The 13,428-nt window shown below is 45.7% G+C and overlaps 1 protein-coding gene across 2 annotated transcripts in view; it reads left to right on the forward strand.

Moving 5' to 3' along the window:
* The window catches only part of plxnb3 (plexin B3), a 96,381-nt gene that overhangs the window by 43,569 nt on the left and 39,384 nt on the right, over positions 1 to 13,428 (forward strand). For both annotated transcript variants that reach the window (XM_066643121.1, XM_066643120.1), the window contains exon 2: positions 11,587 to 12,739. In XM_066643121.1, the coding sequence (XP_066499218.1) occupies positions 11,603 to 12,739 (1,137 nt within the window). In that variant the 5' untranslated portion in view covers positions 11,587 to 11,602. The remainder of the gene's footprint in view (positions 1 to 11,586; positions 12,740 to 13,428) is intronic.

Consider the following 13,428-nt stretch of genomic DNA (forward strand, 5'->3'; position numbering starts at 1 on the left):
TCCCCTTTTTTCTTTCTTTCTTTCTTATTCTCTCTCTTCATCTTTGTCCAATCTCATTCTTTCTCTTCACCTTTCTCTTCTTTCTCTGTGTTTCTTTCTCCGATTCTTCTGCTTCTCTTTGTTTTCTCTGTAAATTTGTCCCTTCTTTCCAGGTTTTTCTTTGTGTTTATGGCTCTTCAGTCAGACGCTGAGAACTGGAGACAATGGAGGAAGAGATGTAAGGAGAAAGATAAAGAGTGGTTATGTTATGTTAGTGTGTTTGTCAGTGTGAAGCGTGAAACTGCAGTGAAGGCTGCTCTGCTCGGCTCAGGCCTTTCAGGTGTGTCCCTCTCCTAAATCCAACTCGCTGAAGCTTGGAGGAGGCCTCTGAACAGAGATATCATTACACCATCATCTCTTCAGCTGCTGTGTGTTTGTGTTCCCCACACTCTAGACGGGAAAGAGCAAAAACGAAAACTGCCTCTCAACTAACTCGAGAGCCTCTTGGTGAACTGAGACACACAAACACTTTTACCAGGCTAATGAGCGTTTGTGGCTTGCTCTTTGTTTGCTTGATCTCTGGCCGTGGTGTTGATCCGGTATCAGGTATCGGGCCGGTACGTCCTGAACACACTGACTCAGAAATTGGAGGGATGAATTAGAACAAGTCTTGTAAGAAATCTAGCCCAGAATGGCTACACACAACATGGTGTGATGCTGTCTTGTCAGGAGGAGGGCACTATCAGAATCGCCCAGGGTTGGAATTTGCTCCAAACTAGCAATTGGGCAATTTATGGGGGTGATTTTGGACAATCTGTGCTGCAATTTTATGACATAAATAGCACGAGGCAGGAATGCTGCTGTTACACCTGTATCAAAATGTCATAGCATGATTATTACTCATCGTGCTAAATGGCTGTTTGCCTCTTACGTTTGATAGAGCCCTTTGAGTCACGCTGTTACAACATGCATCTCTCCTTAAAATGTCATTCAAATGCCAGTTTGCCACATTGAAGATAAAGTAATGTTATTATTGTATGTTGTGAGCTTGGCTAACAGGCTAGAAAGCACATGGGCTTGTGGGTTTCATATGTTGATTTGGCCCACCCAGTGTGAGCCTTGAGCTAAAATACATTAAAAAAAAAAGCATGGCAGGAAAACCTCCGACCAGAATCACAGTCATGGTTGATGCACCACTGGTTGCTAGCTGTTTGACCATGAATGGCCTTTATTTAGATGCTCATATTGACCGAGCGTGCAACTTCATTTCAAAGTACAGTGGAACCTCTACTGACGAACTTTCCAAGATACGAACTGGCCGTTTTAATATTTTTTGCCTCCACCAACGAACCACGACTCTAGAAATTAACCCGAGCCTCCGCCGAGCCGGCGGCTGGAAATGGCCACTGACCCCAATCGGCGAGTCTCCCAGCGCCCCCAGACTTGAGTGAGCTTTTAAGATTAGCACATTGTAGCTTTAAGGAAGTGTCGCAGTCACACAGCTCCAGGGACCTGGAGGTTGTGGGTTCGATTCCCGCTCCGGGTGACTGTCTGTGAGGAGTGTGGTGTGTTCTCTCTGTGTCCGTGTGGGTTTCCTCCGGGTGCTCCGGTTTCCTCCCACAGTCCAAAAACACACGTTGGAAGGTGAATTGGCGACTCCAAAGTGTCCGTAGGTGCGAGTGTGTGTGTCTGTGTTGCCCTGTGAAGGACTGGCGCCCCCTCCAGGGTGTATTCCTGCCTTGCGCCCAATGATTCCAGGTAGGCTCTGGACCCACCGCGACCCTGAACTGGATAAGCGGTTACAGATAATGAATGAATGAATGAATGAAAATTGTAGCTTTAGCAATTTAGCATTAGCGTAAATAGCAGACATCGAAATTCATGCTAAGCTAAACCGTATCTACGCTTCGTCTCCCCACATTCACCCGCCTACTCTCCGTTATTCCACCCACCCCCCACCTCCTGTCATACAGCCAGTGCCTGTGTTACTCCTTCTGCCAGTCGTTTATTATTGTTTCCACTGTATTTCTTTTTTATTTTTAGTAATGCTACATGTATTCTTTAACTAATTTAAGAGTTTTGTAGTAAGTTCGTAAGTAGAGGTTCCACTGTACTAGATGATACTCAAGGTTTTGAAACTCTGGACTGGAAAATCTGCACTGTTACCATGCCATTTTTTCTTAATCTTTATTTATTTCCTGTAATGTTTTTTTTAATTTAAGATAATATTTGGCCTGTTGGTGAGCGCAGGCTGCTCGTGATAAAGTCGAATTTTTAAGCAGGTGCAGGTAATCAGCTCAGGCACTCGTAAGGTCGCAATTATACAGAGATGAAGTCAGTGAGAAGCCACAAGCAGGAATAACGTGTTGTGCAGTGTGCTTCGCATTAGAAGCTAATCAAAGTATAACTAGATATTTAATTGCACATGTATTCAGTGCTGCTCCCCAGTGTGTGTGTCTGTAAGTGCTGCTGGTTATTGTATTAGACTCGTGGGAGGTGTGGCTGCCCTGTCATTCGCACAGCCCAGTCAGAATAGCATTTCAGTATGGTGCCTGAGTCAGACCTGCAAGAGAATCTGAACACACACACACCCACCCACCCACCCACACACACACATACACACTAGTTCTCCTATCTTTCTAGTGCATTGACTGTACTCTGCTTCCATCTAAAACCACTCTACTTTTGTCTGTGTTCTTAATATATTTAACAAAAGTCGTCAAATGTCGATGTCCTCATATCTTTTTCCTCACGTCATTTATATTTTGAGGTCCACAAAATGGGTTAAATACAAACACCTGGCTCTCTTTCTCCCTTCCCTTTTTTTCTTTCTAAACTCTCTACCCCTCTTTCTATCGTATCTTTTCTATCTCTGTTTCTCTTTCTGTACCCCTCTCTTTCTCTCTATCTCTTTATTTCACTTGCCCTCGCCCACACAGTATTCCCCTCTCTCTCACCCACGCAAATACAGTCTCACACACACACACATGCACTCACACACTGTCTCGTTATCACTCCATTGTCTCTCATCTGAACGCCCCCCTCCCCTTCACTCCTGTCTCCGTTCTCGGGAGTGCTGTTTTTTTTTCACTTTTCGTTCAGATCCACGTGGGTGTATCTGCTACTGGTGTTGACATTCCTTTTTTTTTTTATTGTTCCGCATGAGCCCTGGACCCGCAAACGCCCCCCTCCTCCCCTCCTCCCCAACATACACCCTCACACCCAGCTCCTTTTGTTCCCTTAATTTGAGAAATTTCATTCCCTCTGCGTATTTACACTTTCTCTCCCTCTCTTCAAAGGGAGCTGTTGACTCGTTAAGCGTGCGGCTCATAAACGCGTCGGGGAGCGTTCAACCCCAAACCCAGCTCCAAGCTGACTCCAAACCCCAGCTAGAACAAAAAAAACCATACAGCTGTTTTGCTTGTTTTGACATTAAAACATCCATTACACGTCGTAGTGAAGAGTGTCTGCCGGGCTGCCTCAACCGCAAACAACCGTACAGCTGCTTTTCCATAGCGTTCGGCATTCACAAAGCTAAAATACAGCTGTGTTAATTGCTGTCTAGCTCCTCAAAACGAGATTAAAGCTGGTTTGCAACTACAGTTTCTTTGTGGATTCCAGAAACGAAAATGCCTCTTGATCCTCGGTACCAAAAATACAACATAGCCTTTCCAGCTGTTTACACAGGTTTCAGTCTAGGCGAAAACCAAAATACAGCCCTTGGATACTCCAAACCGAACTACAAAGGTGCCTTCTGGATACCCAAAACAGAACTAAAGCTGCTGTAGCTACACTGTTGATACGCAAAACAGAATTACAGCTGCTTTGGTTTAGAATAAACAAATATAAAGCTATTTTCTGGATCCTCCCTGCTTTTTATATAAAGTACTTCATGATTATCGACCACACAATACAGGCGCTAGATGGAAAAAGTGGGTTGGAAAGTGCAGGGGTATTGTTTTACTACATAAAGATATAGGCTGTGTGCACAGGAATGGTGTATTTGCGATGTAAGAACAAGCTCATAATCACTCTGGCACCTCTCTGCGTTCTCCTGGTTTCAGCTCGCAGCCGAGCGGTTTGTTTATCAGCTCCCATCAAATAATTAACGTTGCTTTGCCATGCACAGATGCTTGACAAGGTGGTGATGAAAGCTCGGGCGTGCCTTGTTTGTGTGTGTGTGAGTGAGTAAATGTGAGAGAGGCTGAGGCAGAGAGAGAGAGAGAGAGAGAGAGGAAATAAGTGTGTGCCAGTGTGAAAATGAGAGCCAAGGTGATAGCTAATAATCATAATCATACGGCAGGATGACTCCAGTACTGTTTTTTTTTTTAAGAGCCGAGTGTGTGACAGCTCGCGCTTGGAAGGCTTTTATGAATATAGATGCAGCGGGCCCATCTGACCCGAGTCAGAGCTGCTGGAAAATGCGCTCTGCAGCGTTCACCTAATCAAGATTAAGTGTGGTATGTTATTGCCGTTAAGTGTTCACCAACATCTCCTTCTCATTTTGCAGCGAAATTCCAATCTTTTCCTTATCGCAGGGAGTTATTACCGCACCATTTGAACTCCCAGAGTGGCCATTAAGGGTCATTAGTATCAGAATGAGATGTCATCATCATATTTGTTTACTCTGAGAGGTGATAATTAGCCAGTGTGTGCTGTGATTGGACGAAAGGGTTGAGACCTATGTTTAGTTTTTCTTGTTTTGTCTTTTTTTTTTCGCTTTTTTTTCCCCTGGAAACACCCTCCAGGAGCACAACAGCCGTCCTGCTAACCCCTGAACACTCACCCACTCCTCCGACTGACGCCTTGATGATATCAAATATTCCAGTGCGCGTGAAATATGCCAAGAAATATTCATGGCTTCAGTTGGAAGACATGAAGGAAGGATGAGGAGGAGGGATGAAAGAAACGAGGGGCAGATTGCAACATGCGGGGAAGATAGTGGAGTCTGAGCAGAAGAGGGAGTGTATGAGAGGGAGAGAGAGAGAGAGAGAGAGAGAGAGGAGTGATACATTAGAAAACTGCTTGTACTGTACTATTCGGCTCTGATGAAATATTCAGAAGGTTACATTGCTAATCGCACTGTTTTATGTCGCTGCCGTCTTTCCAGCTTCTGCTCTTCAAACACCCAGACACCTTTTTTTCTCCTTCTCATTTCTTTCCAATTTTCTCTCTGCACTCTTCCCTCTGTTTCTATACTTTCCACAGTATCATCCCCCCTCCACTCCTCCGCCCTTCACTCGCTCCGTGTTGAGTATGGTAATGAGTCCCCCCCCCCCCCAACAACCCCCTCCTACCACATTGAGGTGGTGATTAAACCCCTGCGAACACACACACACACACACACACACACACACACACACTCACTCTGGTGTGCTGACACTCTCATGGTTGGCATCAAAGAGACTTGTAAATCCCAGTGTCTCTTGCTCTCTCTCTCTCTCTCTCTCTCTCCCACACACTCTCCCTCTCTCTTCTCTCTATTTGCCCTCTCATTTTTTTCTTTTTCTTTCTCTGTTTTTATTCTCTCGTTCTACTCCTCCCCGTCTTACTCTCACTTGTGGACACTCTCTCTCTCTCTCTCTCACACACACACAAACTCCACCCTTTTCTTTCTTTCTTTTATTTATTTACTCATTTATTCATCCTTCGTTCATTTATATTGCTCTGTATTCTTTGTATATGCCTTTCTGTCTCTCTCTCTCTCTCTCTCTCCCTTTCTCTCTCTCTCTCACACACACACCGCACACTGCCCTTTCTCACTTTTGCTCCGTCTGTTTTGTTACTGTCTCTATCACACTTTTTTTTCTCTTATTTCCTCTTTCATCTTTTTCTCTTTCAGTGCAGAAGAAAATGTCTCACATTATACCTTTTGGTCTCTGTCCTGCTCCAGTGCTATAATAATAATAATAATAATAATAATAGTAATAATGATAATGGTAATCAATAGCAAGGGACGATATTGCTGCTCTGTTGTCTTTATGAAATACAATGTGTTTGTCTCCAGCAGGTTTTTTTCAGTTTTATTACCTGGTTAAATCCCTGGTGTGTCACACACTCTTGTTCATGAGTGTGTGTGTGTGTGTGTGCCATTTCCACTGCTCTGTGTCCTCTCCTGCAGCTGTGTGATCTAAACACCCAGAGCAGGGCTAATACGAGCTGTTTGCTGTTTTGTACGCTTTCCTGCGTTTACGACTCTCCACCCCATCAACTCTGCGCTGAGCCAGCCTCATTTGCATTCTTTGATTTTACTAATTTATGGTAATACAAGTGTTTTTCCATTAGAGTTCAGTGGGAAACTCTAGTTAGTGTCCGTAGCGAATAAACATCACACACACTTCTTTAGCGATGTGCAGTAGTTTAGAGTGTATTCACTGAACAGAGAAGTCTGACTGCAATGCCTTATTGACTCCAGACTCAGACAGCATGGGTGGGGTTCATACGGCTTTCACCAAATCAAGCACTCTGCCCTCATACACACACACACACACACACACACACACACAGCTTTTTATTTCCACCTGGAAGAACATGGCTCAGGCTTTGTGCGGTGTCCTTCAGCTGTATGAATGTGTCTGAGTGTCTGTCTTGTATTAAGCGTTTGTGTGTGTGTTGGTATGTGTCTGTCTGTGTCTCTGGCTGTGGACGGAGGATGGACAGACGCTGTAATTGTCAGAGTGTCTGTTTCTGGGGGTAATAAGTGTAACGTTTGACAGCGCTGTGCAGTGAGCTAAACGACACAACAAGTACGGCTTGTCTCTACACCACTGACCAAACGAGGCGGACAGAAAAAAGAAAGCTCGTGCGAGAGAAATAGAGAGCTGCAGAGAAAAGCACAAGTGCTCTCATGTGAGTCAGAGGTCAGATTCTGAATCTAAGTGCTTTAATGGCTTAGAAAATTCATTTTATTAATATCAGCCCTTAGCCCTCTGTGGATGCAGCAATATGTTATCGTCATCACGAGCACTCTTTTATCAGGTTATCACGGGTGTAAGGAGTGCAACGTTTTCATTAATAAGAAGTGGCTGAAAGTTTGCACTTCCTAGTTATTATAGCATTCAACTTTAGAAAAGTACACCACTGGAAGAAAAGTGCATAGTGAACCTGCCTAATGCTCAAGTCTGAAACTAATGCTAGTCACAATATAATCCAACTGAAAGCAATACAATGGTATGCGTCATGTCTGGCATCAGACATCAGCAGGGATCTCCTGATCCAGTTAGGATCACCTGAATTTGGATTAGAATTGGGCCTGCACTGTTTTTTCTTGTGGTCAGTTCACTGGTCTCAGACCTGCATTACACTCAGAAATGATTTACAGAGAACCTTGAATTCTTTACACTCATCTGGTTTTATTTACAACACCACACATGTATCTCAACACTACTCTGAACAGTCAATCAACTTTATGTTGTAGTTTTATATGATGTCAATTTTACAGGAACAGGTACACTATATTTATTTGTATGCTACATCATAGATTCTACCTGGTTCAATGCCTTGATGGTGCCAGTCAGAGTGGGTGTCTGTTGGTTGTGACGGAGCTGACACTCTCCTCCGACACGTTGAGCTGTCCAGTGAGGTTGCATTAGTGGCAGTGTGAAAAAAGATAGCGTTTGACGTCATGTGTCTTGGAGGAAGCACTAGTTTGTCCTCACATTCCCATTCCCAGCATTGGTGTCTCAGTTTGTGATGTAGGAGTTCAGCAAGTGGGGTGAAATATGGGGAATGAAATATTGAAATAGACAAAGCACCTACTTATTTTGGTCTTGTCACCCGCCCTTATGTGCCCAGAGAAGGAAATCATCAGTTATTCATCAGACTCTGTCCAAACCGGACGCACTAAGGCTGTTTTTTTATTTTTTTTTACCATTTTTTGTCACTGAGCAAAAATCAGTCCCCATTTACTATCTGCCCATCAAACAGCACACGAGGTGTAAGGAAGAGCCTGTCTCCAATATATAATATTCCCCCACCCCTTCCTTTCTGTTCACTGCACAAAGAAGTTGAAGCTTCGCTCTGTCACTCAGCGGACTTTTGGGTGTGTGTGTGTGTGTGTGTGTGTGTGTGTGTTCTCTCTTTCTCTCACATGCCCTGGAACGGTTATTACCATTTAAGAGAGAGAGAGAGAGACGGCTGAATGCTGATTCTGCAGAAAACGCTCGTCCCAAATTTCGAGCTGTGAAATTGGCTGTTTTGACAGTGAGAGAGACCCCCTGCACTCTATTTTATCAGCCTTTTGTTCGGTACCATTTCCTCTCTGACTAAGAACAGCACACACACACACACATATATGTATGCGAATCCAGCAGACATCCTCTGGCTTGTGTGTGTGTGTGTGTGTGTGCTGCTTCTCCTCACTCTGATTTCAGGGAGGATGTTGAAAAAGACACACCCTTTTTCCCCCTCGATCCAGTTTTTAATTCATTCGCCAGGGTGGAAGCCTCTCATCTGCTGTTGCTGCTGTTGCGCCTTTGTGTGTTTAGGTTTCAGTGACCAGTGCTGCATCTGAATTCTGGTTTGTGCCACGGACATTAGATCAACACGTAGAACCATGCAAGAACACGGTTCTTTTGTTCAGGACTGACCTTGAGTGTTCCAGAAGCATGTCTGGGGTGTCTCCGTGTGCATTAGCATTGATGAATATTTCCAGGTTTTTCAGCAGGGTGCAGAGGCGGTGTGGGGCTGTCTTTGGGTGCGTTTGAAGCCTTCCGCAAAGTGCTTGGCTGGCAGAACATTTGACTTGAACCTGAACCCTGGTGGCGGAGCTTACTTCTGCACGGATGGGAGTGATTCCATTTTCTCATTGTTGAAGGATGACTTAACCCAGATTGAAAGATAGCTCTCGTTTTTTTTGTCTTTGGAAGGTTAGAATCTGATTAGAATCAGGTGGAATCTCAGGTGAAGGCCCGTTAGACATTGATTAAGCAAAACCAATAGTGTCTTAGTTAAGCTTATTCCCTGTGGTTTCACTTGACTGAGAGCTGCTCCTACAGTTCAGCCATCTTTGAATAATGCCACGCCTGGTTTTCGCTGACCAATCCCCGGCTTTGTTGCGACGAGTGTCTACGAGCAGAGTTCGCCCAGCTGTGGTGTCTGAGAAACGGCAAAAATAAGCCTCAACAAGGCATCTGCAGTAGTTAATTTTCTCTTCAATTATGTCATATTGTTTGCTGCATTTTTAATTGTCTGGGTTTCTAACTCAGCCCTCCAACAAAATGAGGCCCAGATTTCGCAGCTCTGCCAATTTGTGCTTGAAGTAATCTAAAACCTTATAATTGAAGCATGGCTTGTGAGACTTACATTCACATTATTTTATGTGTAAAACCATCTCGATTCCGCAGAGCTCTAATTAAGTTCTCCACAGATTGTCCACGCTATTGTTCATGAGATAAAATGCACCCAGAATCATTGGCTTGTTTTCAACCGTAGATGAAGGTTCCTCAACTGTTAGAAAAGTAGAGGTCTATATCAATAACGGTTTAAATTTTAATGTGTTTGGCTTTCCAATATCCTGGTAACATCACAGAATTAATTTTCTGCTCCATTCACTCCTTCACGTCGCAGTGTCAGAATTGATCACGATCTCTGATGAGGCCCACGCTAGCTTAGTTTCTCCTTTCATGACGATAGCTTTTTGAACGCTGTGGTTTTCTCATTGTTAGCATCGGGTTACACAATCATGCCACCAGTGACGTTAGCATTTTTGAGCAAGGCACTCACTCCTTCGAAGGACCTTGGCGTTGGGAGTTAGCGTCGATGTGGGTTAGTGTGTAGCCTCTTTGCGCAGCGCTCCTTTTGATCGTGTTCATTAATGCGGCTAACGTTAACGTTCGCCACGGGGAGACGGAGGCGAAAGAAAAAGACGATGTTCCGCCTTCACTTCTCATAAACAAGGTACCGCCGCAACCTCGTCAACCCAGGCCTAATTGAAAAGAAGTGGCTAATCTCAGTAGCGTGTCAAACTGTCCTTTCATTCTGCCGAGGCTTTGAAGAAGGGAGGTGTTGGTCTGTGGAGATGAGGAGGTAAAATGCTATGCATACTGATCGACCCCAGCAACTTCACTCTCTCATCTTTCATATAACAGCAGCAGGCCCCCAAGTCTTCTGCTGCTACTGCCAAATGAATTAAAGATGACTACTCTCCCTCTCTCTCTCTCTCTCTCTCTCTCCTTTCCCTCTCTCACTTATCTACTCCCTGTCCTTTGATACTTTTTTCACTGGTCCAGAATGAAATGATGTTCTGCGTTTTTTGGGCACAAATTAGTCAAGGCCCTAACCGGAGTGGGCTTGATAAGTCTTCGTAGGTGGAGAAGCAGAATGGGGTCTCTTTGCAGTCATTTCTGGTTTTGTCTCGTTCTAAGTACCATGCGATTCCGGTCCAGGTTGCCTCCTCACACTTTTGAAAGAGTTTTGTTTTATTTATGCATGTGCGAGCCTGGAGCTAATACACGCTGATTTCACAGCTTCATCAGAAAAAGCTAAAGAAGCAGCAGCTACAGGGTCCATGCATAATTTAACACCTAACTTCTTCACATCACTACTTCTATCAGGTTCTTCACTCCTTACTTTTGCTTATTCACACACTTCTTTCTTTCTTTCTTTCTATTTGTGCTGCCTCTCTCTGTCTTCTTCTCTCTCTCTCTCTCTCTCTCTCTCTCTGTGTCCCTCTCTCGTTCTGTGAAGATGTCATTCAGGTGCAGAGGATGTGGTGACTAGGCAGTGAGTCAGATACTTCTGTTTTCATTCCCTAAATGTGAAGAGCGCAGACAACCCCCCCCCCCCCTGGATGTGAGTTTAATGATACCTGAAGTAGCCGGAGCTTTATCGGCCTGCTGCCTGCTCCTGCGCTGCTGCAGATCTGAGCGAAGTGGAGCGCAGTTGTTTGTGTGCTTCTCCGTGTGAAAGGCTCCACTTTGATTGAGGCGGACGCAGCGCTGCCAGGCTGGAGCTGGGCGTCTCAGCTGCCCCTGTGAAGGTGGCAGGGCTTTGAAGAACAGAAGAATCCGTTTGAACCAGCAAGGCTTTGTGTTGCACACTGATGCGCTGCACCAGTTTCTGTCTTTCTAGTGTGTTTGTATTAACCTAACATTTGTCTTTTCTCTCTCTCTCTCTCTCTCTCTGATTCACTCTTTCCCTCTCGTTACTTCTGTCCAACTATGTTGCTTTCCTTCTTCTACACTCTTCCTTCCGCTTATGCTCTTCCAAACTTTCCAACCCCCTCTCATTCCTCTCTTTTGTGCTATCACCCGCTCTCCCCCTGCCTGTGTTCTTTCCTTCATTCTCTTCCTTCCTTTTATATGTTGCCCCCTCCTGCTCGTCCCTTACTGGTTTTGCTCTCATCTTTCTATTATCTTCTCTTTTTCCTCCCTCTACTTTGAACACCCCCTGCTATCTCTCTCTCTCTCTCTCTCTATTTCTTAAACAACCCTTTTCTGTCCTCTCACTTTGCCACATTTTCTCTCTCTCTCTGTCTTCGACCCGCACTCTCCTACTTTCTCCTTTTATTTGTACCACCCACTGCCTTTTCTCATTCGTTCTTTCTTTCTTCAACAACTTCTCTCTATCTCTCTATCTCTCTCTCTCTGTGTCTCTATCTCTCTTCAGCAGGTAAGGGGGTGCCATGCCAGCCGCTGCTCCCCTGCTGCTCCCCCTCGCCATCTGGTGGTGGCCTCCGGTACTGCTCTTGCTGTGGCCCCCATCAAGCCTCACCTTTGGTCAAAGTTTAAGGAGCGGCGACTCCTTATCCTCCAGTCCCCAAATCTCAACTTTGCTCCATGAGTCCCGCCTCAACCATCTCCTGCTGGACCCCAGCTCGGGCAACCTCTACGTGGGAGCCATCAATGCCCTGTATCACCTGTCTCCCGACCTCCAGCTGCTCTCATGGGGCAAAACAGGGCCAAAATTGGACAGCCCTGACTGCCTGCCCCCTATAGACCACACAGAGTGTACCCCTGCCAAGGAGACGGACAACACCAACAAGCTGCTCCTCCTGGAGGAAGGAGGCGGAACCCGGAGCTTGATCGTATGCGGGACCGTCCTGCAAGGCATCTGTGAGAAACGCAGCTTGCGGAATGTCTCTGAGGTGCTGTACCAGACCCCCAACCCGGTGGACACACAGTATGTAGCTGCTAACGACCCAAGAGTATCCACCGTGGGGGTGATAGTGGAGCACAAAGGTGTGCGGCTCATGCTGGTGGGGCGGGGCTACACCAGCAAAGGTCCGGGCGGGATTCCTCCGATCACGACACGCCGTCTGGCCCCACATCACTCGGCTCCTGCTTTCTCCCATGAGGAACTGGGCAAGCTGGTGGTTGGCAGCTACTCTGAGTACAACAATCAGTTTGTGAAGGCCCTGCAATACAAGGAACACATCTATTTCCTGTTCTCGCGGCGTGATGTATGGGGCAAGCGCGAGTATCGGACGTACGTTTCACGCCTGTGCACTGGGGACCCCAGCTTTTACTCCTACGTAGAGGTCCCTCTGGACTGTGAGGGTGGGTACAACTTGGCACAAGCGGCAGCATTGGACACTCACAGAGGAGACCCTGTCCTGTTTGTTGCCATGGCGGCAGGGCAAGCATCAACCCCCACGCCCACGTCTCGCTCGGCTCTATGCCTTTATTCCATGAACGAGCTGGACAAGGCACTCCAAAATGCGCAACTTCTGTGCTACACAGAGGAAGGCAAAGGGTCTAAAAACCATGAGGAAGCCTACATCGAGTACGAGGTGTCGTCCAAGTGCCTCAAACTCTCAAAGGTGAGTCACTGCAGTGTCATCAGTTCTTGATTTTCAGAGCCAGTGTTCAGCACAATAAAATTCCCTGCTCAAGCACGTATCAAAGAAACTCAGCAACAAATTGAATCAGGTGTGTTTTAGGAGAGAAATCAGCACTGTTGTATTCTAAAGCAGGGTTGGGAGGAGTTCTACCCTCCTGCAGTTGTTACATAGTGCAGTTTCTGCAATCCTGAGCCCAGGGTAGCAATGACAGAGGCTCTGTTCTCCTTATTACAGCTCAGTGGACCATCACAATGATTTGGAAGCTATAATTTTGTGGTCATGTGTCACTCTCAGAGCTAAAAAAAGATTTTCGACTACTAGAATCATTAAGCCTTCTTTTCTTTCCTCAAATTTTCTCCCATTGAAAGTGAAAGTATATAATGGAATATAGTGACATTTAACTTTAAAAGGGTGTAAATTATTAAAAGAAATCACATTTTCAGGGTCCTGGAGGTTGTGGGTTTAAGTCCCGCTCCTGATTTTGGCGTGTTATCCCTGTGTCCATGTGGTTTTCCCACGGTCCACTCAACTGGCGACTCAAAAGAGTCCATAGGTGTGAGTGTGTGAGTGAATGTGTGAGTGTGTGTTGCCCTGCGAATGAACGGCGCCCCCTCCAGGGTGTATTCCCGCCTAGCGCCCAGGGATTCTGGGATAAACTTGAAAACTCC

This window comes from Hoplias malabaricus, chromosome 14 (genome assembly GCF_029633855.1).
Source record: "Hoplias malabaricus isolate fHopMal1 chromosome 14, fHopMal1.hap1, whole genome shotgun sequence".
In the NCBI taxonomy this organism is placed as follows: domain Eukaryota; kingdom Metazoa; phylum Chordata; class Actinopteri; order Characiformes; family Erythrinidae; genus Hoplias; species Hoplias malabaricus.